The sequence below is a fragment of the Leptodactylus fuscus genome, chromosome 7 (assembly GCF_031893055.1).
Source record: "Leptodactylus fuscus isolate aLepFus1 chromosome 7, aLepFus1.hap2, whole genome shotgun sequence".
Lineage (NCBI taxonomy): Eukaryota > Metazoa > Chordata > Amphibia > Anura > Leptodactylidae > Leptodactylus > Leptodactylus fuscus.
Genome location: NC_134271.1, coordinates 85,726,369 through 85,753,499, shown reverse-complemented (window position 1 = coordinate 85,753,499; position 27,131 = coordinate 85,726,369). Strand labels below are relative to the sequence as shown.

Genomic DNA, 27,131 nt, shown 5'->3' with positions numbered 1-27,131 from the left:
CTGTTGGGTAAGAGGAGGTAGAGGCTGACTGGCTGGTGGACAATGTGCTTTAAGCGTTATCCGACAGCCATTGCAAGACCTGTTCCTGGTTCTCGGGCCTACTAATCTTTGTACCATTCAGCCTAGTTAATGTGGAACTTTTGTGCAAAGCGCAGAACTTAGGGCCCGCCTGATGTTAAGGGACACACGCTGGTACAAGGCTCAACTTACCCTAAGTGCCAAAAACACTGCTGGTGCAAGGCTCTACTCATGCCAAGGGCCTCAATCTCTGCTGGTAGCTCAGCTTAAGGTCCTGTAACTTTGTTTGGAAGGGCTCATGTTAAGTGCTAGAAAAGTGAATTTTGGAAGGTCTTACCACATCACACACACACACACACACACACTCAAAATGACAGTTAAGGGTGAGGGCTTTTGGAATTCCCATTGCCTATTCCATTTGTGGTTGTCATGGGGAACGTGATTTAAAGGGGTGGTTGTTACTGTTTGTTGAGCTTAAATTGGGGTTTGTGTCCATCCATTTTGGGAGTAAAGAAGGTTTCCAGGTATTTTCCCACTTTGATAGAGGTTTTTTTGAGTGTGTAAAGTGTGTAGTTGTTAGGCTGTGATGTTGGGGTAATAGAGGGTCTTTGGTGTGTTAGATGCCCCCAGACATGCTTCCCCTGCTGTCCCAGTGTCATTCCAGAGGTGTTGGCATCATTTCCTGGGGTGTCATAGTGGACTTGGTGACCCTCCAGATACGGATTTGGGTTTCCCCCTTAACGAGTATCTGTTCCCCATAGACTATAATGGGGTTCGAAACCCGTTCGAACACACGAACAGTGAGCGGCTGTTCGAATCGAATTTCGAACCTCGAACATTTTAGTGTTCGCTCATCTCTACTGTAGATCTGTTGGAGCTCCTGTTGCAATGTCTGCCTGAAATTGGCAGACGTACCATTTTTGCAGGTTATTAAGGGTGCATTCACATTGAGTCTACGCTCAGCTGATTCTGAACATAAAACACGTTCGGAATGAGCGCGTACAAAGCAGATCCCATTATTTTCTATGGGAGCCGGCATACGTGTGCTCCCCATTGAAATGAATGGGCTGCTTTTTTTTTCCCTATTGCTTTCAATGTATTACGCGCGTATCACATTGAAAGCAATAGGGGAAAAAAGCCTCCCATTCATTTCAATGGGGAGCGCACGTATGCCGGCTCCCATAGAAATTAATGGGATCTGCTTTGTACACGCTCATTCCGAACGTGTTTTACGTTCAGAATCAGCTGAGCGTAGACTCAGTGTGAATGCACCCTAAGGCCCCACGTTGCTGAAATGCAGATTTTTGTTGTCTTTTTTTGAGTTAAAGCCAAGAGTGACTACAAAAGCAAAGCTAAATATATAGGAAGTTCTTATACTTCTCCTTTCTGCTCAATCCACTTCTGGCTTTGACTCAAAAAACCCTCAGCAAAATCTGCAACAAAAAAAGCTGTGTTTCCTCTACCGGTTTCAGTTTTAAAATGTCAGACACCTGACAGAACCCATTATAGACAATGGGCCCATAACACCAGATAGGCAAATTCTAGTCTGAACCTAGCATCAAATTAATATGCTGTATTTTTCAGTGGTTATTTTTCAGCAGTATGGTGATAAGATTAAATAACCTATCGTTCACTTTGCCGGGACTATAAAACACAGAGTTTTCTTTCCACTGTTTTTCTGCAACAATGTTGGAACAGACAAAAAAGTGCTGCAAGCTAGACTATATTTATGTCAGTTAAAAAAAATGGACAAGTAGTGGACCCCATTATAGTCAAAGGGATCCCCTGGGCCCGTTTCATGTCTGTCATTGCTGGGATACATTTTTGTCCATTTTTCTGTTATCCTGGTCCTGCAACGGACCAGAGGAACGGAAATCAAAGTGCAGATGTGAATGTTACGTGAACTAGTAAATAATATTTAACAACAAAGTGTAAAAAGTCCCAAAAGGTGGCACTCATGGTTAGTATAAATTGTGTCTTCTTTATTGAATGCTCCTTTGCAGGATTGAAGCTGAAAGAAGCGGAAGGCTGAGAATCGTCCATTGACCTGTCGCTTGCATTGCCTGTATGTTCTCATATAGCAAATGCCAAAAGAAAGGTGTCACTTCAAACTGCTTTATCTCAGGTTTTATTCCACCTAGGAAAGTGCTTCTGGTGTCTGGTGGAGACACTTAAACTGATCCTTATAAACCTGGGGATTAGAGTCCCAAATCGCCTTGTTGTAAAGTCATCCGCGCTCACAGTTAATAAAATAACTAAATATACCTTTATACTTATCTAGAGATGAGTCTGATGAGCTTCATTGGACCCATCTCTGGTGCTCCCGATGCCTGTGCAGTTCTTCAGTGAAGCTGAGGACATACACCCTGGCTTCACTGCGTAAGTGCTGGAGGTACGGGGCAAGCACACTGAAGCCAAGATGTGCACCTCTTGCTTTATTGAAGAACTGTGCAGGAAGTACATTGGCAGGGTAAGTATAAAGCTATTTTTATTTTTATTGCAGACACGGATGACTTTATACTGTACTTACATCTGGGGCCAGCCCATATGTTAGCACTGTGGCTGGCATATTGATAAGGGGGTGGGGTATATGATTGGCAATTACAGTATGGTACTGTACTTTTGTTATGGGGACATGTGTAGTTAGCACTTTTGGCAATGTTTTGGCTACTACTTTTTTATGGGGTCATCTCTGACTAGCACATGTTGGCACATGGACTAGTACATTATTATTAAGGCACCTGTGGCTGGCACTTCTAGAAGCACTGTGGCTATTACTTTATTATTGGGTACAGCTGGCTAGCAGTTATGATAGCACTGTGGCTGATAAGATATTGTGGTAACATCTCTGGCTAGTACTTATGGTGTACATGTGGTTGCTACATTGTTGTAGGAGCATGTGTTCCTGGTGTTCGTGGTTGCAATGTGACTATTATGATGTTTTGGTGGTGCACATATAATGGCATTATTTGGCGGCACATTGTTATAAGAGCATGTGTTGCTGGAACTCATGGTGGCAATGTGTCTATTAAGTTGTTTTGGGAGTGAACTTATGGTATCATTGTATATCTACTTTGTTATTGGAGTATCTCTAACTAGTACTGCTGATACATTGTTATGGGGGTATCTCTGACTATGACTTATTGTGGCACTGTGGTTGATTTTGCGGCATTACTATGGGGCATCAGTGCTTCTTTTGATAAGAAATAACTTTAGGGTCACTCATAAAGTGAAATCTGAGGTGTTTGTGTGTCTCTCTGAAGTTGTTGCCTTTCAGCATCCCTGGAGGTTAAAAATAATGCTTTTCAGAATGCTAGTTATTGAGTAATCCTATTACCCAATAAATGGTCTGGAGAACCATAGTAGATGTGGACACAGATTGTTGTACTCCCAGCCAAATGATGATCTCAGCATCTGTAGAGATTTACTGCTGATGTTTGTCTTGGCGCTGACTTTACTCTTAGGATCCGCACAACAAGCGGGGTAATTATCCTACAAAATGAAAGAATTCCTCCTGTGTTCATGTCCTACTCGAGGTTCCTGCTCCTCTAATTGTTGTGTATTAGCTCATCAGTAATCCAAATGACGACCCTTATAAGATTTGACAGGAAGGAGACGGCTGAGAAGATTTTAATCCAAGAGGAAGGGAGCGATGTGCTTTGGCATCTTCCCTCCTATCGCACTAGTTGTGATAAGTCAGCGCTACAGAAGATGGGCATTTACCTATCACAACAAAGTATTCTGATTGGTTGCTAAGGGCGAATTGCGCTATTAATATTAAGTGTTACCACCTAGCTTTCCTAGAAACCTGAATGTAAAATCTATTAAGTGTAGACCAGTGGTTCTTAACCGGGGTCCGATCGAACCCTAGGCCATATGCACGGTTCATTTTGTGTACCAGTAAAAAAACATATACCTATGTCTTGAATATGGAAAAATATCATATTTGATTTATCACTAATGAAGGGTTTGGTGAATGTGCAAATGAAACTGGTGGGTTCGGTACCTCAAACAAGGTTACGAACCACTGGTGTAGACGCATACTTACATGCCAACGCTCATGATTTTTCTGTGAGGATACTGAAAACTTAGGAGACCTCTAGAATTCATGTAAGAATTGACAATCTCCCGGGTAATTTTTGTATCCTTAGGAAATGTGGAGAGAGAGCAAAATGGCTGCCTCTTCTTGCTGGAAGTCTTTTCTAATATTGTCCTTTTTCCTCTAACAGGGAACTAAACCCCGTCGAAGAGATGATCAAAAATGGTGATGATGAAGCCCTGAACAATCTCATAAAATCCGGAAAAAGACTGTGCGAGCCCAACAAAGATGGCTGGCTGCCGATGCATGAAGCGGCCTATTATGGCTCCCTACGATGTCTGAAGGTTTTACTTAAAGGTTAGAGCCTTGAATTTAGTTGGTTCACAGTGAGGAAAAGTTGCCTATCGCTGTGTGTCTGTCACTTTGTATGACTTCTTGTCTCTGTATAGCTAGCTACCAGTAACAATAGTAATTCCTCTAACTGTACAGCTTCTGGTCACTGTACGGCTGCCTGTCACTTTATGGGCCGCCACCGGTTATTGTGTAGTTGCCTGTCTTCATATGGCGGAAGGTCTCTTGATATTCTAACACTTGTCACTGTATGGATGCCTGTCACCTTATGGGTCACTACCGGTTATTGTGTAGTTGCCTGTCATCATATGGCGGAAGGTCTCTTGATATTCTAACACTTGTCACTGTATGGCTGCCTGTCACTTTATGGGCCGCCACCGGTTATTGTGTAGTTGCCTGTCTTCATATGGCGGAAGGTCTCTTGATATTCTAACACTTGTCACTGTATGGATGCCTGTCACTTTATGGGTCACTACCGGTTATTGTGTAGTTGCCTGTCATCATATGGCAGCAGGTCTCTTTATATGCTAACAGCTGTCACTGTGTGGCTGCCTGTCACTTTATGGAATAACAGCTGTCACTGCATGGCTGACTGTCACGATAGGGCACCTGCTAGCATTGTAGTAATAATGTAATCATGAAGTACATTGAGCTACAAAAGCCATAACTGTATATTAAATTGGGAGATATGTACTTTGTGCAGCATATCCCTTGATGATTGACCAGCGGACCCTGCAAGAGGAAACAGCGCTGCAACACGCTACTGTAAAGGGGCATCTGGATTGTATACAATTTCTTTTGGAGTCTGGAGCTGAACCGGACATAGTGAACAAGAACAGGGAAACCCCCCTGTATAAAGGTAAAACCATGTACATATCATCTCTATATACAATTCAGCACACAGAATGGTACACCATACAGGCTTAGATACATCATCGTCAGTGAACATTATTGCACATGATTAAACAGTATCACACATAATACATTTAGATACACCAACTCATCTTACTGTATAATTCACATTATATTCCCTTGTATTTTGCAGCATGCGAGAAGAATAACATCAAGGCTGTCCAGTTGCTGGTTGAGTACAGGGCTGATGTAAATCATCGATGCAACCAGGGTTGGACAGCTCTGCATGAGGCAGTGGCGAGGAACGAACTTGATATCATTGATATTTTAGTACATGGAGGAGCAAAGATTGAAGCAAAGAACTGTTACGGCATCTCACCCCTTTTTGTAGCAGCGCAGAGTGGACAACTGGAGGCGCTGCGGTACATTGTCAAATGCGGTAGGTGCTTAACCTGAAGTTAGTAACATAGTGATTGCAAAAGATGTGTTTAATGGGGTATTCCTAACTTAACCTGTTCATAGGTTAGGGGAAAATTTGTACATCAGTAGGGGTCTGCCCACTTAAACCAGGAGAACTGGAAAGTTAAAGGGGTTGTGCTGTTAAGGATCCTTCTCCCCCTTCCACAGGACAGGGAATAATCGCCGCTCCACTCACTGCTATGAAATGGGGCTGCAGTGGAGACCCAAGAGCTATGGCAGCTGTTCAGCTCCTGAGCGGCTGCCGTATTTAAATACCCCAAATCCGCCATAATAGTACGGCAGATGCGGGAAACGGTTAGTAAATCCAATATGTTAATTAGGCTTTCTACTGTCAGCTAGACGTTTTTTTCTTCTGCAGTCAAGGCTCTCCCACCTGACAGAGAGCCAAATGAGCATATTGGGTGCTGAAACAAACAGCACTGATTGCTTGGGAATGTAGGGGCTAGAGAAAAAAATCCTACTACGCCAGTGGAGCAGAACCTATTGAAGGCCTTATTAACACGTCTGCATTTCACATATATTTGCTGTTTGCATTTTCATGGTTGGCATACGTAACCATTTATTTCAGTGTATTCAATCTGTTGGTTTGTGAAAAAAATGGAAACAGGTTTATTTCTTTTCACTGATGCAAATACATCACTGTGTCAATACACGTCTATGGGTTTTCAGGGTAAAAAATATGCAAATCTATTCTCCTGGATGGAATTAGGAGAACAGAGTGCACTCTGTACACCACCCTATAGAGGGCAGCATCCTTAACATCATGAACATCATGTAGGCAAACACTCTCCCTAATATGGACGAGTGCCCCCATACCCTGGTCTATAGTCTCTCACTCTGCTAAATCAGTATCCCTACGCTATCCTGAGGATGGCCCAATAGGCCAAAACAGCGCTGTCCATAGCTGGGAATCTGTTCCTTTTGGGACAGAAATACTGATTCAGCAATTAAATCCACATTATGATTAAAAGACTTTATAACTGAGTCGTTCATGATGTTAAGGATGCTGCCCTCTATAGGATGGTGTACAGAGTGCACTCTGTTCTCCTAATTCCATCCAGGAGAATAGATTTGCATATTTTTTACCCATAATCCCTAGCGGAGCAGGAATGACTTGTAAGTCTCCGTACTGCCTATGTAGGCAAACACTCTCCCTAATGTGGACGAGTGCCCCCATACTATGGGTTTTCAGACATGTTAAAAACAGATCATCCACAGACAGCACACCACTGGGGTGACTAGGGTGTTTTCCATGACTATCACAGATATCACACATCCAAAAAAAATGTGGACTTGTAAATACAGTGTAAATCTACAATTTATATAGTGACAAATGTCCTAGTCCAATAGGCAAGTAACTAGGCAGCTCTGATTCAGGGCTCAAGGAAAGATGACAGCTATAATGGTTGCCATACTGGTTGTCCCCCAGCTTTCTCAGAAATAGATATCAGTAACTGGAAAGGGCAATTGGGCAATACATAACTGAAGATCCAGCCTGTCCAAGGTATTGTTAGGCCGGGTTCAGACAGGGTTTTTTGATCCGGAATTTGACAGGGAGGCCGCCTCAGATTCCAGACCAAATAACGGGTAACCACGACACTCTGCTCCGGATTAAGCCCAAATGAATGGGCCTAGTCGGGAGGGAGTGTCTTCAGGTGGACATCCAGCTGCGGAATCCGCCTGAAGAAAGAGCATGATTCTTCTTTTTTCCGCGAATGGGAACAAACGGTTCACGGAAAAAATAAATGACTGGCTCCCATTGATTTCAATTGTAGGTGTTTTTTTGGTCAGGATTTTGACGTGGATTCTGCGTCAAAATCGAGACCAATAAACCCCATCTGAACTCAGCCTCAGGGAGCACCTGCCTATCAACCATTCTGTTTCTGATTATTTAGGTATTCTGTGTTTACATGGATAATTCCTTTGTAAATTATTATTATTTAATAATTATTAATTATTTACTTAACCAGGAGCTGATATAAACACCCAGGCCAATGACAGTGCCACTGCTCTCTATGAAGCCTGCAAGAATGGCCATGATGAAATTGTTGAGTTCCTCCTATCACAAGGAGCTGATGCCAACAGACAAAATAAAGATGGATTTCTGCCCATTCACGTTGCAGCCAAGAAACGTGACAATGACGAGTAAGTTATGTCTTCCACATATACCCCTCTCACCCCTGAACTCTGCCTCTCAAAAAACATTTTGCATGCTTCTAACATGAGAAAAACGAGATTAAACTGACAGGTCCTGTACACGCTGAGTAATACATCTGGCACTGGTAATACTAACAAGAGCACTGGTGCTGAATATGAGGGGGGTCTGATGTCACCAGTCAGGAATCTGGAACGTTATTGCTTAAATATGTAAGTGCATCCATATTACATGTCACATCAAGCAACACATGGAGAATGGACACCAGGGTCACAGGGATGGCCCACTGCTGTTTACGTTAGGCTATGTTCACATTTGTGCTGGAGACTCCGTTGCAGTGTCCGCCAAAATTTAGCGGAGAAAAAAGTCCTACAAATCCCATCGACACCTTGCGGAAAAATATGCGCAGTGGACATGTTGTGATTTCCAAAACTGTTGTTGAGTTTTCTGGGACTTTTTAAAGGGATCCTATCATTCAGATGGCATTTTTTGTCCCTAACACCTAGGAATAGCCTTAAGAAAGGCTATTCGTCTCCTACCTTTAGATGTCTTCTTTGCCCCGCCGTTCGGTTAAAATTCTGTTTTCTGTCGGTATGCAAATGAGTTCTCCTGCAGCACTGGGGGCGGGCCCCAGCGCTCAAACAGCACTGGGGGCGTCCTCAAGGCTTGAGACTTGTAGGCCTCGGGCAGAGCTGACTGCGCATGAACACAGGCCACAAGAAAATGGCCACTTACTTACTGTGTAAGCGGCCATTTTTCTTGTGGCCGCGGGCATGCGCAGTCGGCTCTTCCTGAGGCCTATAGGTCTCAAGCCAACCCTGGAAGAAGACAAATGAAGTGCATGTTGCAGATGAAGATGGAGGCGGCGCTGGAGAGAGTTCTCTCGCAGCATTGGGGATGCCTCCAGTGCTGTTTGAGTGCTGAGTACCGCCCCCAGTGCTGCAAGAGAACTTATTTGTGTACAGAAGAAAACCGGGATTTCTACGGAACTGCGGCCCGGAGAAGATATCTAAAGGTAGGAGACGAATAGCCTTTCTTAAGGCTATTCCAACGTGTTAGGGACAAAAAATTAAAATTAATTAATTGATGAACTATCCTTAGGATAGTTTCCCTACTGGGGGAAAGTCCTCATGCACTTTAGATGGCCGGTCCCACTGAAATAAGTGGGTTTGTCTGACATACATGGAATGTGTATGGTCAACTTTTGCCTCACATCTTATTTTTAGAGATATGTTATTGTGCGTATCATAACTTATTATCTGAAAGGCATAGCACAGTATGCTGACATAATATCTCAGGCTTGCAAAGGGCCAGAATCAGAAAAACATGTTGCCTTTTTTTCCAGAAATCTCACCACACCTTGTACAACTTGTATGTGTTATTGCACCTCAATCTTATTATCTTTAGGGGAGCTGTGCTGCAATACCAGATACAGCCTATGGACAGGTGTGGCACAATTTCTGGAATAAAGCAGCTATGTTTATCTAATTCTTGACAACCTTTGAATTATTATATCAGAACTAATACTATTCTAATCCTAAATAGATGGACATTTTAACCCTTGATCTTGTTCTGGTAGATATGGATCAAATGCATATAATTATAAATGCCCATTTTGTAGCCCTGGAAATTCAGGCCTGCTGAAATCATTGAATTGTTATCTCAATGCTATGTGTCATACTCATTTAATAGCAAATATGCATTTCCATATTTTTATAAACTATTCATACAAAAAAACAAACAGTTAATGTCACTTAATCATATATTCTGTATACGTTAGCATAGTCTCAATGTTGATCCCAGTAACAAGCCGTGTGCGGGTGAAGAGAAGTGGGATAAGTCCCTTGCACATAGCAGCGGAGCGTAATAATGATGACATTTTGGAAGAGCTCATCAATGCTGGCTATGATGTGAACTTCACCCTATCTTTTGACCGGGCCAGACTGTACGAGGATAAACGCAGTACTGCACTTTACTTTTCTGTGATGAACAACAATATTAATGCAACTAAAATGCTGCTGGAAGCCGGAGCCAACCCCAATGTTGATATTATCAATCCGCTGCTGATCTCCATTCGTCATGGTTGTGTGACCACCATGAAGATGCTCTTAGATCATGGGGCAAATATAAACGCTTATATCTCCACCCATCCCACCTCCTTCCCAGCCACTATCATGTTCTCCATGAAGTATCTGAGCCTGCTGAAGTTTATCATGGATCTTGGGTGCGATGCAGAATCCTGTTTTACTTGTGAATATGGAAATGGTCCTCATCCTCCAGTTAAGGATCACAGACGACAGGATGATACATCCCAAGAACGCAAACAGCCTAAAATTGTCCAGGTACATCCCATTCATGATTCTAATATGTTTATACAAGATATTTACTAAGCAGCAGTGAATTAAGATATTCATGTTTACATTTAGTAGGTGGAAACTTTGTACAGACTTGTTTGTATAGTCCTGCTTATACTGCTGATGCTAGGATCACATGTGCGCTGGGCTAGGTTCACATCTGCGACCGTGTCACAAAACAGCAGTTAGTGGCGGACACTGGCGGTCCCCACAGACTAAAATGCCAAGTGTCCATTGGGTGTCCACCGTTTTTATACTGAACCTGGCAGAGAGAAAAGTCCTCCTTGCTGGAATTTCCTCTCCACCAATTTCTGCGGTAGAGTTTCTAGCAGAGAACCTAGCCTGACGGTGTTATGTAATTTATGCACTAGAGATTAACACCATCAACATCACAATTGTCATCCATTCTCCATAAAAACATTTCTATATAAAAGTATATTATAAAAACAATCTTAGGTCTTGGAAATTGTTTAAAAAAACCTGAAAAGTTAAGGCCTCATGCACCTGAATGTAGAAAAAAAAAACAAATGTTGAAATAAGCAACAAAGGCGTTTTTTTTTCTTTTAGGCAGTTTGATAAATTTCCTTCTAAGGCTGGTCTTACACGACCGTAGTGGTGTTTGTGGTCCGCAATTTGCTGATCAGGAACACTTTATTACACTCCAAAAAGTAATTCCGCAGACATCCGTGTCCAGCCGCACGCGCCCAGGGCCGCCGATAGGGCAGCACTACTGGTACTGGCGTCAGGGGCCCGGCCAAATTGAAAAATGGGGGGGGCCCGGTTTTGGCCCGCCACCGTGTGCCGGCCCCCTGGCGCCCGTAGCAGTCATTGTGTATGTCCTATTTCAACTCAGATCTGCATCCAGAGGACGCAGATCTGAGTTGAAGACATACGCGGCTGAAGCAAGGAGCTGACACAGGTCAGCTTCTCGCTTCGCCGCTGCACGCCTCTCTCCCTGACACATATGCGGCTAAAGCGAGGAGCTGACATGTGTCAGCTCCTCGCTTCGCCGCCGCTGCTACTGGCTTGTAGATGCGATGTGATCACATTGCGTCTAAAAGCCAGTAGCCGGCGGCAGCGGTGAAGCGAGGAGCTGACACAGGTCAGCTCCTCGCTTCAGCCATCGCGTCTACAAGCCAGTAGCCAGCGGAGAAGCGAGGAGCTGACACAGGTCAGCTCCTTGCTTCTCCGCTGCGCGCCTCTCTCGCTGTCACATATGCGGCTGAAGCGAGGAGCTGACCTGTGTCAGCTCCTCGCTTCGCCGCCTCCGCTACTGGCTTGTAGACGCGATGTGATGACGTCACATCGCGTCTATAACTGTGCGCCAGTGAGAGAGAGGCGCGCAGAGAGCTGCGAGGGAACGAAGGAGAAGGTAAGTCAGTCAGTGTAATGTGGAACGTGAAACTGGGGGCAGAGAGAGGACGGCATGACACTGGGGGCAGAAATGGAGAGGACATGAATATGGGGGCAGAGATGGAGAGGACGACATGACAATGGGGGCAGAGATGGAGGGGACATGAATATGGGGGCAGAGATGGAGGGGACATGAATATGGGGGCAGAGATGGAGGGGACATGAATATGGGGGCAGAGATGGAGAGGACGACATGACAATGGGGGCAGAGATGGAGGGGACATGAATATGGGGGCAGAGATGGAGAGGACGACATGACAATGGGGGCAGAGATGGAGGGACATGAATATGGGGCAGAGACGGAGGGGACATGAATATGGGGGCAGAGATGGAGAGGACGGCATGACAATGGGGGCAGAGATGGAGGGACATGAATATGGGGGCAGAGATGGAGGGGACATGAATATGGGGGCAGAGATGGAGGGGACATGAATATGGGGACAGAGATGGAGGGCATGAATCTTGGGGTAGAGATGGAGGGGACATGAAACTGGGGGCAGAGATGGAGGGGGGGAACATGAAACTAGGGGCAGAAATGGATGGGCGGACATGAATCTGGGGGCAGAGATTGGGTGGGAGACATGAAACTGGGTGCAGATGAAGGGTGTATATGAAGCTGGGGGAGAGATAGAGGGGGGACATATAATGTACGGGTGACTGTAGGAGGATTATACTGTGTGCGGGCACATGAAAAATTAATGAGAATGGGTGGAGTCAACATAACGGTGGGTGGGGCTAAATTTGCCGCGCCGCACATTTTGTCCCTCTTTTGGTTCTTCAAAAGTTGGGAGGTATGGGTACAGGGGGGCAGTGGAAAGATGTTAGAAGGTGGACGGGGGGTGGGGGGGGGAAGGGGGATTGTTGGGGCATCAGGTGTGCGGCACTGCGGAGAGGGAACTGGGGCAATAATATATAATATATAAGTTTTTAGCTGGAGAACTACAAAGCACACAAGACCTCCAAAGGTGTGTGTGCTTTGTATTAATAATGATGTAGGCTGATATGTTACTAGCATAGCAGCCTGTTTGGGGGTGGGACTTTCACTTTAAAGGAGTATTCACGTTGCGTTGTTGGCCTCCCTTGCCGGGATACATTGGTAACCAGTCACAATTAGCTCCCCACTTATCCCTGCACAGAGAACTGCAGGCCCCCCTTTTTTTTTTAATGGCCAGTTCTTCGTGCAGGGATAAGTTGACAGCTGATTCTGACTGGTTACCAACGTATCCCGGCAAGGGAGGCCAAAAACGTAATGTGAATAAGCCCTGAGGATTTAAATAGGAGGGCTCTTATAGATGGTGTTGGCTCTCTATAGGCGCTGTCACACGTAGCAGATTGTACCTGCAAATAGAATCTGATGAAGCCTTGTAATGCTGCTAAATAAAGGGAAATGTAATACAGAATTGGTATGTCGCAAAATAAAGTAGTTTTAAAATGGCGGCAGCCGAGGGGGGGGGGGGGGGCCCAGACACTTAGGCTGTATGGGGCCCCAAAATTCCTGATGGCGGCCCTGCACGCGCCCATAGAGTTCTATGGGACAGTGCGTGCCGTGCTGTGAATTCACAGCCTTTGCAGACCTGCAGTATTCAGTTCGGACCTTGGTCACGGCACAGCACATCACGGATAAAATATCTGGTGGTGTAAGAGGCTGTACTGAAAACAATGTGTCCGCAATTGAGAACCCACAATTGCAGACCAACTGCAGACTAAACTTACTGTCGTGTAAGACCAGCCTAAGTATATTAGAACGTTGTAGAACCATTATACAATGAATTATACTGCCCTCTTGTGCAAGTTTATAACTACTACAATCCTTTTTCCCATGTACAAGAATAACTACTATAATATTGCTCATATATGAAAATAGAACTACAATTCTGCCGCTCCCTAACTACTGTTATGCTTCCCCATGTACAATAATACCACCCCCATAACTAAAAATATAATTAATATAATACAAAATATACATAAATATAAGACTTTCTATATTACTGTAGTACTGCCCCTATGTACAGGAATACAATGACTGTAATACTGTCATCTCTGTACAGCAATATAACGATAATATACCTGTGTACTTCCCCTATTTACCAGAAAATACTTACTATAATGTTAAGGCCATGTTCACATTTGTATTGGAGTCTAGTCTGTTTTAGAAATGTATGGGGTGACCTATATGGGGTGGAGAAGGTAAAATGAGAAAGGCAGCAGAAAAGCATTGAAAACAATGGATGGATTTTTTTCCCACTGCGTTCTCAGTGTGTCTTTATCTGCAGCATAGAACGAAGAGGAACAGTTGTAATATTTTTAGGATGGTTCTCTCCACATCTTTCAAGCATCCTGTCCTCTACTGACAACATCTCTTTCTAATAGTCATTGACAACCATTTATTCTCATTCCTCCAGTTCTGTGAGATGGTTTCCACTCCCGAGTTAAATCGCTGGGCTGGGCCAATTATTGACGTCCTCCTGGATTATGTTGGAAATGTGCGGCTCTGTTCCCGTTTACAGGAACATCTAGACAGCTACTCTGAATGGGAGTGCATTAAGACAAAAGCAGGTACTTTACACATACTATACACATATTATGCATCCTTTACGCATATGCTTTATTGATTTAAATGGTTACTAACTTTTCAGACAACTTAGTATCATTTAATACAGCATGTGATCCTGTGGTTTGGTCTTTTCACATGATGAATGAAGAGGGGAGGGACTGTTATCGCTTCACAGCCTGTATATGTCTGTACTCAGCTTTCTCTGTATGCTTCATTGAGAGGATTCTAAAGTATCTCACTACAATAAAGTACTATATACTTCTGTGCAACAAGACTGTAACTACATTGCATGATCAATATAACACAGGCAATGTAGACAGTGAATGGGACACTGCTTGCAAGTGCGCCAGGTAGGGCCAACTCCAGATATGTGAAGGTCTTTGGGTGACAGAGCCTCAGTGGGCCCCTTTTGGAATAACTCATGCACACCGTAGCCAAAATTGGGTGTTTTTTTTCTAAGTCAGACCTACTGGAGTGGACTGTAATACAATCAATTCCATACAAGTAGATACAACTTGTTCAGATATTGGAAAATAAAGATGAATTTTAGGCGGCTATCTGCCTCGGATTATTTTCTTGAGGATGGGCCCTTGTGAGTGAGGAAATAATCGCAGTCTCCCACCTAAGACCATACGTGTGGAGGGAAGTAGCTTTATTGGCTTTACAGACCTCCAGATCCTCATGGTATAGTCTAGTATTCCTGTTGTCCCTAGCAAATAGTTGTTACCATGAATGGAAGTCGGTTGTCTTTGGCAGAGGATTTTACTGACCCCTGTTATGTTGAGAACAGCATTTAAATTGAAGCATTGACCCATTTCCTAAACGTGCACCTTTTTTCCTCCTGTAGAACCTCCAAGAACTCTTACCCACTTATGCCGATTGAAGGTGCGCAGTACGTTGGAAAGAAATCGCCTGAAATTGTTGGACACGTTGCCGCTTCCTGGCAGACTTATCCGATACTTGAGTTATGACACTTCTAATGATTGTTAGCGGTGGGATAAAGGGTCTGTGCTAAAATACTGAGGAGCTGAGACCGGGCTGTGGAGTTAGCAGCATGCCTGCCCATGCTTACAAGTGCCTTCTTATGGTACATTATTCAGGTTCCTTACAGGTTCCTGTCAAGAAGAAACACGCAAGTTTCAAAGAGACAATGAAAGCATAAAGTTACTGAAGGCATGGTAGATGGTGGTCATGTAAGTGTCTCGTAAAGTGCACACTGACAGGCTATGTATGGACTCTGCCTTCAGAACTGCTGCAAAGTGTTAGTAGCAGGTTCACTTGAAAAGGAAGCTCACTACTCTGCTGTATGAGCTATTGTGGCATTGTATTTAGCAGTTGTGCATGGAAATTCACTGTTTGACAGTTTGTTCTGATAACAAATTCTAGTTTTATTAACAATTTTAGGTTTTTAAAGGGGCAGAGAACCAATCTACTTTCCATCTGCTGTACACTTGAACCTATTGCTCTCTGCTCGCAATTTCCGGCTGGCAAGAGGGAATTTTCTTCAGGTATTATTCTTCAATCGGATGAGTAGAAGGCAGTGCAAAAATCTTCCTGCCTCAATGACCGTTACTTTATGTTTTACAAGTGTGAGTTACATTAACAGGCTCTTATTAACCCTTTAGCTGCAGACCTTTACATAATATGGAGTTCTTGTGTGGGTTACAATAACATTTATTGTATTCAGAGTGTTAATATGCAAATGACATTACTGCATGTAATTACTAGAAACTGGATGAACCCTTTAATGGTTTATTGATTAAGTTACTACTGCCCTCTAGTGGTGGCCATAGTATATGCAGAGAAACTGATACGTCCTTCCCAGACATACAGTATAAGACTGAATATGTTGCAATAGATCTTCCTGACATCTTACCAAGATTCTTCCAAAATTTTCTCAATTGTTCTGAAAATGAAGAAGCCTTCAGCTAGTCAGAAGCAGTAAAAGGTAATGTTTTCATGTTAATGTTATTGTCTGATTTGTTATAAAGCCCTCGGTACTGGACTTGGCTATCTCTGGTGCTTCCATTTAAGTAAATGGGAGCATGGGTGTGTCTCTGTCCACCAGGGGTTCAGCTGCCTTCATCATGGAGCTAAAACAACCCCCTTCTCAGAATTATTAGTGTGTGTGTGTGGGGGGGGGGTCTCCGTGGTCAGACTCAGACCCCCAACGATCAGTAATTTATCCTTTATCCATAAAATAAAGAAGATAAATACTTTTTAGGGCATAATCCCTGTAGGCCTGGTGCAGACGACCATGTGCTTCCGGACGGCCATGAAATAAAGGTACGGGTGGCGCACAGGGGATACAAGTGCTTCCCCGGCCCCTTTCACTAAATGAATAGGAACCATGGATGCAGGGCTGCAAAATAGGACAGGAATAGGACCTGTTCTATATTTTGCGGCCCAGACTGTGGGCCTGCACAAGCGACTGTGTAATTCACAGTGATGTGTATGGACTAGAGATGAGCGAGTACTGTTCGGATCAGCCGTTCCGAACAGCACGCTCCCATAGAAATGAATGGAAGCACCTGGCATGTACACTTTGCTGGCGGCCAGTCGCCGTGCCAGGTGCTTCCATTCATTTCTATGAGAGCGTGCTGTTCGGAACGGCTGATCCGAACAGTGTTCGCTCATCTCTAGTATGGACCCATAGAAATTAATGGGTCAGTGTGCTACTCGGGAAAAACACGGATAGCACACTGATTTCAGCCACAATGTCCGCAAGAGGCCTTAAGCTGAGAACATACCATAGTATTATGGCATATAGATTTGACAGAGGGAAGTCTTCCAGCTTTCCCTAAGGCGGGCACCATGTGAATCCACCTAGTCATTAGGAATCGTAGTAGTATTATTCTCTGTATTGAGTAGCCTATTCCCAGCTAAGAGACTAAATTCTCTTCCTTGTAGCTTTGCCCTTTGACTTTCCTGAGCTATTTTTAACGGCGTGTAATCAGAGCCAGGACAAGCTGCATTTTCCAAAAAATGTCAACTCTAGAAGAAGGGTGGTCAGTGAGGACATGAGCCTTAAGTCTATTCTCATCATCTTGAGAGGAGAAAAACCTACCTTAGGGTGCATTCACACTACGTAACGCCAGAGTGTATCACAGCCGTACACGCCGGCGCTACAGCAGGGCTGCCGAACACTTCCCATTCATTTCTATGGGAGCCGGCATGTGATCGCTCCCCATAGAAATGAATGGAAAAAAGCAGTCCATTCATTTCTATGGGGAGCGCTCGCATACCGGCTGCCATAAAAATGAATGGGAAGTGTTCGGCAGCCCTGCTGTAGCGCCAGCGTGTACGGCTGTGATACACGTTGGCGTTACGTAGCGTGAATGCATCCTTAAACAGTATAAGTATTGTACATGATGGCGATAGGAGGTTGTGCACCTACTGCATTCACCTGTTTATCAGTGATATATCTGCCATACTAACCATGCAATTGCTATAGGGCCTTATGTAACTAGTGTAGCCTGTACAAAACTGCTTCACTTGGTCCCTGGCACAAATTTACCTGCACCCACCACTAGGGGAAACTTCTTGCATTAAAGCTGTGAATGAGTTCAAAGCTGTAAACTGGTTATAGAGGCATCTTCAGAAATCCCGGATTATATCATTCAATATGACTGTGTGAAGGGAAGCAGCAGCCCTGTGTAAAAATATGAGCTCCAATCCCAATAAAGACATGTTACAAAATTGCAGCTGTCATAAACTTTAGTTAAAAGTAGTACATTTGTCAGTGGTTTCACTGGGGACTAGTGATCTGAATACAGGGGCGTAACTAGAAAAGGTGGGGCCCCATAGCAAGCTTTTGACTGGGGCCCCACATAATATAATGAGCCCTTTACTGTTTTCCCCCACACCATATATTGCTCCTTTTTTGGCCCCCATACAATCTATAATCTCCTTTGTTGCCCCCCCCTTACAGTATACTATCTTCATTACAAGCTCACATACATTAAGGTCCCTCATTACAGGTCCTCATACAGTAAATGCTCCCGTTGCAAGACCCATACAGTAAATATAGTGCCCTCCCATAGAGGTCCCCACAGAGGCACTTTAAGTCATTACCTACTGGATTACTCCAAGAGGTAACAGATGATCTTTGCTTACCTTTCCCCGCGTCTGTCCATGGTTGCCTTCACTTATGCCTGCAAGGGACTGCTGCAGCTTAGGCCTAAGCAAAGGCATCCGTGTACAGGAGCAGAAATTGGTAATTGTAAATGGCTGTAATCTGCTGGAGAGATTGCCTGGTTTTTCCAGTCAAATATGGATACATCTCCTATCTATTTAGGTCCATTTTCTTGTCCACAGTAGGTAGTATTATAATAGTCATATTCTACTGTGTAGGGAGCAGTATTATATAGACATATTCTTGTCCATAGGGGCAGTATTATAAGAGTCATAGTCTTGTTTTTAGTATTTGTATTCTTGTTTATAGAAGTATTCTAGTAGTATTATTCCTGTATTTAAGGGTTAGTATTATAGGCTTGCACATTGGGGGCAGTATTATAGTACAATAGTTATATTCTCCCAAGATGAGGGCAGTTACAGTATTTGGTGCTAGCATAATATGCAGATATTCAATAATCGCCACTCTTAGTAGCTCATAAAGAGCATGTCACTCTGTAGCGGGTGACAACAAGCACAGGAGAAGGCTCTTCCCTAGGTAAACAAAACATGTTCCACCTTAATTTCTTTGCTAAAGGGTTTTTTATTTCTTTTTGAATAAAATGACAGTTCTATAACCAGTGTCTGGCATTGCCCTTTAAGCAGGACTCACCTTTTGTAACTGTTGTGTCTCAAACTAAGGGGACATATTTCTTAGGGAACAGAGGAGATCTTTTACCTATTAGGAACCTGATTCTTTACTGGATCAAATTTCCTATAATATTCTCCATGCTGTAGCTGTCTGAGTGCCAAAATTGTGGTATCAACGTTGTAAATAGACTGCTGCCACTGAGTGGTAGGGGAAGGAATTGCAGCACATAAATATAAGCCAACAGACTGAGGTTTTATTATGGTTGCTGCCACCATTTTGGGCAGTTTTTATTACACTTTCCTTATTTGATGCAGTTGAATTGTGTTTGATTTTATTTACATATTTATGTGTATTTTAATTTGCAACAAGCAAAATTATCTAAATGCGGCCGGGATTGAATGAGTTAAAGTATTTCTAATATAAAACGTGCAATTCACTTGTTTTTTTTTTTTTTCACCAGCACTTTTTTTTTTTGTGTGTGAGATTATTTAGGATTTGTATAATTTGTTTCCTTTTTTACCAGTTTGTTTTTGTACTTTCTGTTTGTTTACAAATCAAATTTGGAATAAATGTTTATAATGTTACAAGAGTTGTGCAGATCTGTCACATGACCGGGTCACCCCTCAGGAAAAGCAACACAACAAGGGAAACAACTGGAAAATATGTCAAGTGTAAACGTCAAAGCATCAAAGGAAAGTTTCCGATCTGCTCTGCATTAATTACTGTGTCCTTAATCCATCCAGCAAAAACCCAAGGGAACAGGTTCAAAGGAGGCTTATGGTTCTACAGAACACTGCAAATTTAGAAACTACCCCACCCCTAAAAATGTTTTTGGATCAAATTGGGTCAGTTCTGAACAATTTTGTCTCTCATCATCCTCTGCTTCTTCAAAACAAGCAACAACCACTCCATCTATGTTTTACCTTAAAGTGAATCTACCACCTCTCCCAAGCATATTTAACCATCACCACCATGTTACAGAACACATTACAGTAATAAAGAACATACCTTCGTTATGAATGTCACTTTGAGAATTGGAGAAAAATAACTTATGCAAATTAGACAGTTGGTGCACTGGGGGTGGGCCTTCAGCTCTATGGAGCACTACTTTTGCCACTCAGACTCATACTATCTTCTGCCTCCACTACCCTATGCAGTGGGAGTTGATCCTCCATCTGCTATGATATCATCATCCTACTTGAGCAGCAAGCCCGCCCCCAGTGCACTAATTGCCTTATTTTCATAATACATCACATTTTTTTTTCCAAAGCTGTTTAGCACTGTAATGTGCTTTGTAGAGATATGGTAACAGTTGAATATGGTTGTAGGGGGTGATAGATCCCCCTTTAAAGAAGATCAGATTACTATTCAGTTGTCTTTTATGTCAAGGAGGTTGTCTATTCCAACCTTTCTTATGAGCCCATCATTGTCATAAATAATAGACAATACAGTGGTTCTCATGAACGCTTCATCAAAACATAACATGGAAGAAACATTGATAAACCAATAAAGTAATTGGGGTATTACCGTATTTTACGGACTATAAGGCGCACTGGACTATAAGCCGCATTGCCCATGAGCGCCTTATAGTCCGTCTCGGTTCATATATAAGGCGCACCGGACTATAAGCCGCAGTCCGGTGCGCATTATATGTTATTGAAAGCGGCGGCAGGCAGACTTTGCCAGTGGCCGCTTAACCCCCCGCGTGCCAGCCGCTTCTATTGGAAGCGCTCAGCAGGCGAGGAGGGGCTCTATCAGCAAAATCATGCTGATAGAGCCCAACCGTAATGTTGTGAAACTTACCGAGCGGTGCAGGGTGGGCGGGCATTCAGACCTCCTCTTCCTCCGATGTTCCGTCCTCCTCCTCCACCGCTCACTGATAATGGCCTGGGCGCATGCACAGTAGTAGAAGCATTATGATATTGCACATGCGCACAGGCCATTAGTTCGCGAGCACCGGAGGAAGTGATCAGGACATCGGAGGAAGAGGAGGCCTGAGTGCCCGCCCGCCCTGCACCGCTCGGTAAGTTTCACGTTCTGTTTCAGCGTGACAGCAGGGCTGCCGGACACTTCCTATTCATTTCTATGGGAGCCGGCATGCGAGTGCTCCCCATAGAAATGAATGGACTGCTTTTTTCCATTCATTTCTATAGGGAGCGCTCGCATGCCGGCTCCCATAGAAATGAATAGGAAGTGTCCGGCAGCCCTGCTGTAACGCCGGCGTGTACTGCTGTGATACACGCCAGCGTTCCGTAGTGTGAATGCACCCTTACGGTGCCTTTTATGTATGTATGGAAGCGGCACGCAGACTTTGCCGCCGCTTCCATCCATATATAAGGCGCACCGGACTATAAGCCGCACTTACGATTTCTGAGGAAATCGTAGGTTTTTATGTGCGCCTTATAGTCCGGAAAATACGGTGTAAAGGTGGAGTCAACCTTTAAGTATAGTCAAGAAGACTAGTGATAAAAACATTGTGGATGGAATTCTCTTGGAGATAATATCTGGATGTGGATGCGACAAAGTAACCTAAATAAAATTCTGAACAGACACATGAATTGGTTTCCCAGGAAGGTGACCATCACATCTCAGCACATCAGTAGCGGTCACCATGTGTTATATGGATTGTTGCTATGCAACAACCTGCAGTTATTCTAGGTATATATTGTTATAAAAACTATTCTAACGTAAAAATGACAGTGCTTTTCATTCATTAAAGTGTGGTTGCGAAACCATATGTAAACACACATATATAAAACATGACTTTATCTGTGTAACAAGAAAGATATGTAGCAGAGCTGAATTTGTCATTTGATTGAAAGCTAAGTGAATTATTATACCTGTGTATCTACATGACACTGCTCTGCATCATGATGTACATAAGGACTAGTTCCCTATTGAATTAAACCATAATATATCTATATATAGGCACCACCGCAGCAGAGCTGAGTTTTTCAATCTTCATTCTTGGTGATGGTGTGATGTGTTACCTGAGGTTTTCAATGGGATGGCAGGAAAACCTACAGAATTATAATAACAAAACAATCAATGCAGCCACAAATAGTGAAATGACAGATCCAGCTCTGCACTATTGTAGTAGAATGTATGCAAATATTTGCAGACCGAAAAAATGTAAATGGTCTGAGAGAAGGACCTCCTGTATTGTCTATTTTAGTGGGGGTTACTGCAGCATAAAATGCCCTTAGCAGGGTGTCTGTGATATCAAAGAGGAAGATTTGCAGGTCTGAAGTCTAAATGAGGAGCCAGGGCATCATTCACCCATTTTTTATAAGTATTCTTCCTAGAATGTATTACAACGCAGGTTTACCATGCAGGACCGTAGGTAGGTTGGGTGACAACCCCTGCAGGAACAGTAGTGATAACCACAATGGCTGTCAACTAGCTTTCCCTGAAACATATGAAGCTAAGAAATGGTCAAATTGAATTCATGCATTTATATTTACTGGGGATCTGAAATAACCTAAAATCATCAATATCCAGCAGCACAAATCTTAGCCAAAAGATAATCAAAAAATATCCAAAACCATCTTAAACATTCCTTAAGTCACGTATGCAAAATGCAACTGTATAATGAATACCAATACAAACGTATGTTACATTTATTACAAAATTTACATTGTGATACATTTGGGTTCCATATACATTTCTATGGTTCAGTCTGAAGCAGAATATATACATAAAGAAATGTTTTTTTTACAATATTTTTATTCGGCACTTTCCATGGCTAATATGCAAATTACTAAAAAAAATGTTCAATCCATCGAGTTATCTATAATATTTCCACCAACAGAGCAGGTGAACCAATGTGAAAATTGCCTTCTGTGCAAACTATAAAAATTGGAATGAAATATCTGCTTACAAGAACGGTGCTATCTGGGAAAACACTGAGCACAAGCTGCCCCTGCTCCATTGTATGGAGCAAGGAGACTGTATCCATAATGGGGCACATATACTAGCGATATAAAACAACTCGTTCTGCCACTTCTTGGTAGCCTAAATTGCAGCAAGACCACCTTGGCCTACAATACCATTTCTCCAATGGAACATAAACGTTGTGGATTTGGTTGCATTTCGATGACAAAATGTCACACTGAATGGACTAAAGTTCCAAAACCTTCACCTTCATAAGTCCCTCTAAACTATGACATGTTTAAATATACATAAGAGATGAGTAAAAACATTTAGTGGAGACCTTCAGGATCTAAAATTTTATTTTGAAGGTACTCTTAACCATTGCTTCTCAGCTCTTTCTACACATAATAATCCATAATAAATAGTGGTTGGATCCAAACTAAAGTCAAATGTATCCAAAAACATTAAAAATAGAAGGTGGCACAGCTGGCTTGGTTGGTATAGGTTTGAGAACCACATGTCTATATAGTCTCTGCCCTGAGTCTTTACACAAGTGCTGAATTTCCACAGTGGGCACAGTTGTGTTTTTACTCCATAGTGCCAAGGTAGTAAATGGATTGAGGTGGTGGTGAACCCCATGGCTGTGCTGGTACAAAACCTGCTGTCCATGGTACTGAAGAGGGCAACAACTGCAAACACCAACTCGTTCAGTGAAGGATGATATAGGTGGCACCTTCCCAGTCTCCTTATCTCCTGGAGGATGTGCACAAAAGGCATGGGATTTGTCTGGGATTAGTATATTTTTCATTTTTTTACTTTCATAAGCAGGATATGAAATCTCTGTTCTGTCTTTGCATATGATGCCTAGTCTGGTAGGACAGGGCACATCTAGGAGGTTGCTGGAAGATCTAGGCTCCTCCCAAAATGATGCTGGCAGCTGTCTTTTCCGCATAGGAACTTGATCCTGCCGTCCAGCATCTATACTGTTCTCTTGAAAGCACATGTCTCCTATAATGCCATCCTCTTGTTCCAATGCACCCACCATCTTTTCAGTCAGCCCTTTACTATGATTGGTAGTGCTCAGTCTCTCCACCAGTCCCTTTCTCAAGTCCACAGTTCTGTTGGAGGACTGGCATCTGGGCAATCTGGAATACTTCTGGGAAAACCTTTTCAGCTGCTTCTGCAGATATTTCCTGTGATCCACGGATCTCCTACATGGAGCAGACTTGTCTAGAGCTGCCTTGATGTCACATGATGCCAAGTTGACAAAATTCAGCAAAGTCTTGACTTCATTGTCTGATGCCATGATTTACCAAGTGGCAAATTTCCATTAAAACTGTAAAAGAACTAATTTTGAAACTTGAGGGCCAACCTAGGAAAAAAAATGTAAAGATATAAAAAAAATGCAATTTTTAATGGCAATAAATACAATTATTCACCATTTGGTGATGGTAATAAAGATGATTGAAGGGCTAGTAGCGATGGTGATGGTGGAGGTGGTTTAGATTATTCTGATGGCAGTGGTGGAGATGATAATATAGCACTGGGGCTGTTGATAATGGAGAAGGTAGTAGTAATAATAATAATTAATGGAATTGTCAATTATGAAGGTGGTGATATTGTAGGTGTAGATGTATTGTAAGATGTGGTCAAAGCACTGATGGCAGGACAGATGTGGTGGTGATGGTAATGATAGAGGTGGTAGTAGTGATGATGATAGAAATTGTGGTATAAATAATTATTGTGGTAACAGTGATGGAGGTGGAAACATTAAAAATGGAAGTGGTAGGAATGATTATTATTACTAATATTTTTATGCCATACAAATTTAAAATTTACAAAGAAAAATGAACTGTACAGATGAGTGACTGTCAGCCAATTTACTGTTTTTCAACTAGCCTCACAAGCCCAAGGGATGAAATTGTCCAGTACTGACGAACAATTAAATCAATTCTCCCCAAAGCAGACGGATACATTTACTATTACAAAAACGTACAATATACAATAATCTGCTACAATGTTACAATTAAAGAACCAAGAAAAAAATTATGCAAAACTTCCCCCTTTTACATATAGGTGACATCAGAGAACAATAACCCACTACAAGCAGTTACCAGAGGAAACAATTACTGAGAGTAATTAAAAGTTGCTCCCTGTTTCCTCAATGATCCATTCACAGAATGCACACACTCAGACACACGTCCCCCCATCCCCACCCTGCAAGTACTTACTGTAGACACGAATGTCCCCAATCCTCCTGTTTTCTGTATCAGAGCTGCGCGGGATAATCTTGTTATACTACAAACCTGTACACTGCAGTAAGGATGATGCCAGCCAGACCTTTGGAAGTAATGTGAATGAATCCTTGTAGTTAGGGGAGACTTCATCAACCAATCAGATTCCACTGTCCTAATACAAAGCGCTTCAATTAGGCATTAGTCTGCCCGTTCCCACATTTTTCCCCATCTCAAATTGTCACCATGGGGACAGCCACAAAAAAGGCCACATATAAATACCATGATTTCTGCGCTGGTTCTTCTGGTGTCCTCCTTAGTCCTCTCCCCTCCGCACAATATGTCATGTAAGGCTGATGGGTGAGAAGGGCTAGTTGGACACCCTCTTACCTCCCCCCACCCGTAACTTTAAAAAAAAAATAAAGTGAATCCGTCTGGGAGGCTGGAGGCGACCATAGTTGAATGACACCGGACAATAGTAGAATTACTGAGAAGCCAAGCCTACCCTTCACTGACCAGAGTTCTCCTCTGCCCCCTTTTTTCTTTTAGTTTTTGTGTTTTTTTGGATGAAGGGTGATGTCAGCAAGGTAAGAATGAAACAAATCCCTAAAGAGATGCTCGCATAGCCATGGAAAGGAGGTTTAAGAGCTGAAGAATCTTGTCTTTATGTTTGCCCCCACAATTGAGCCACACAAAAGCTGAATTACCCATTCAAACCAGCCGGACAAAGGCCCTAAGCTGGAAAGCGCTCTTACATTTGTCCTCAAACAGTGGAGACTTAAATCGAGTCGTCATGATGGAGAATGACTTAGACAAAGCCCATAGAATTACCATCAGCAAACATTTTCCTCTGTCATATTACCGTGTCTCCATAGCACCCCAAAGGCCTCGACACAATACCCACAAGTTTGCACACTCGAGTACTGTCACCCTGCCAACGATGGCATTGACTGAAGACGGGACAATCTACTTAACCCTGGAAATGCCAGCGGTCTATTTGCACTATATATTGGAGGGTGGACACATTGACAGATGGGGAAAGGGCTACTGGAGTGACAATGTCCAAGTGTGGAGAAACGAGGGGTAAAGAGGCGTTCATTACACTGACGCCTCCATTGAGGGCAGGTCTCCAACTTTGCATGGATAAGGGGATGGAACGTGGAGGTGGGAAGTCTAACCACTATGACAAATATCTACTTGGCCTCTTGATTTTTTATGCAAACAAAATTCGCGTCGGAGATCAGGGTAGACAAATCCCATTCATAGAAGCAAATTACCATCTATTATAGAGAAATTTCCATAGAATATTGGGAAATTATCTATATATACACGCCACTGCTTATAAAATTGGTTCTAATAATGTCTAGAAATAGCTAGGGCACAATGAATGATTAATTGTATCATATAGGTAAAAGAAGAATATTTGGTTTAGATTTATTGCTTATTAGGAAAAAAAAATACTTTAACAATTACCATAAAAAAGTTTTTTGTTTTTTTTTAAATTGTGGGATTATTGTTAAGCTTCATTAAATGTGCTAAATCAATTTCTAGAAAATATAAACTTTAAAAAATCTAGTGACAATTGTGGAGCCTGATTGTAGCTATTGGGGGAAAAAATGGTTTATTATTATTGTTATTAAGATTTAATAAACCAAACAGACTAATTGAAGAAACTAAACATTTTAAAATCAGATCAGCTTTTTTTTTTAAATCTATCTACCTATCGATCTTATATCAATCTTTCTCTATCTATCTATCTATCTATCTATCTTTCACTTTCTTTATCTTCTATCTATCTTTCTATCTGTCTGTGCATTTTATATCAATCTTTCTCTTTCAGTATCATCTATCTATTTTATAGGTGGGTCTTAAATCTATGAATAGTGCAGTTTTCACTTACAGTAATGTTCTTCTTAGACATGATATTAGGGAGTGCATGAACTCGTAGGGTCAGGGATGGAACAAGTGTCTTCTGAGAAGCAGTGAATTCTTATTGTTCCTCTTCACTCAGACCATGTTTCTTCTAATGGAAATGTGAATGGG

The 27,131-nt window shown here is 42.6% G+C and overlaps 2 protein-coding genes across 2 annotated transcripts in view; one reads left to right on the top strand and one right to left on the bottom strand.

Moving 5' to 3' along the window:
* ASB2 (ankyrin repeat and SOCS box containing 2) overlaps positions 1–19,568 on the top strand; it is a 46,215-nt gene extending 26,647 nt beyond the window's left edge. The window contains exons 4-10 of the mRNA XM_075282426.1: positions 4,248–4,414; positions 5,112–5,267; positions 5,454–5,699; positions 7,711–7,885; positions 9,676–10,237; positions 14,065–14,218; positions 15,064–19,568. Coding sequence (XP_075138527.1) covers positions 4,248–4,414; positions 5,112–5,267; positions 5,454–5,699; positions 7,711–7,885; positions 9,676–10,237; positions 14,065–14,218; positions 15,064–15,206 — 1,603 coding nt within the window. The 3' untranslated portion in view covers positions 15,207–19,568. The remainder of the gene's footprint in view (positions 1–4,247; positions 4,415–5,111; positions 5,268–5,453; positions 5,700–7,710; positions 7,886–9,675; positions 10,238–14,064; positions 14,219–15,063) is intronic.
* A 3,731-nt stretch (positions 19,569–23,299) lies between these two features.
* Positions 23,300–25,150, bottom strand: FAM181A (family with sequence similarity 181 member A). Its single transcript, XM_075282427.1, has 2 exons — positions 25,086–25,150; positions 23,300–24,226 (listed from the first exon to the last, which is right to left on the bottom strand). Exon 2 carries the CDS (start codon positions 24,158–24,160, stop codon positions 23,300–23,302), a length of 861 nt encoding a protein of 286 aa, XP_075138528.1. The 5' UTR covers positions 24,161–24,226; positions 25,086–25,150.
* Between the last annotated feature and the right edge of the window lie 1,981 nt (positions 25,151–27,131).

Coding starts and splice junctions, on each gene's coding strand:
- FAM181A (XM_075282427.1), bottom strand. CDS start 24,160: ATGGCATCAGACAATGAAGTCAAGACTTTGCTGAATTTTGTCAACTTG.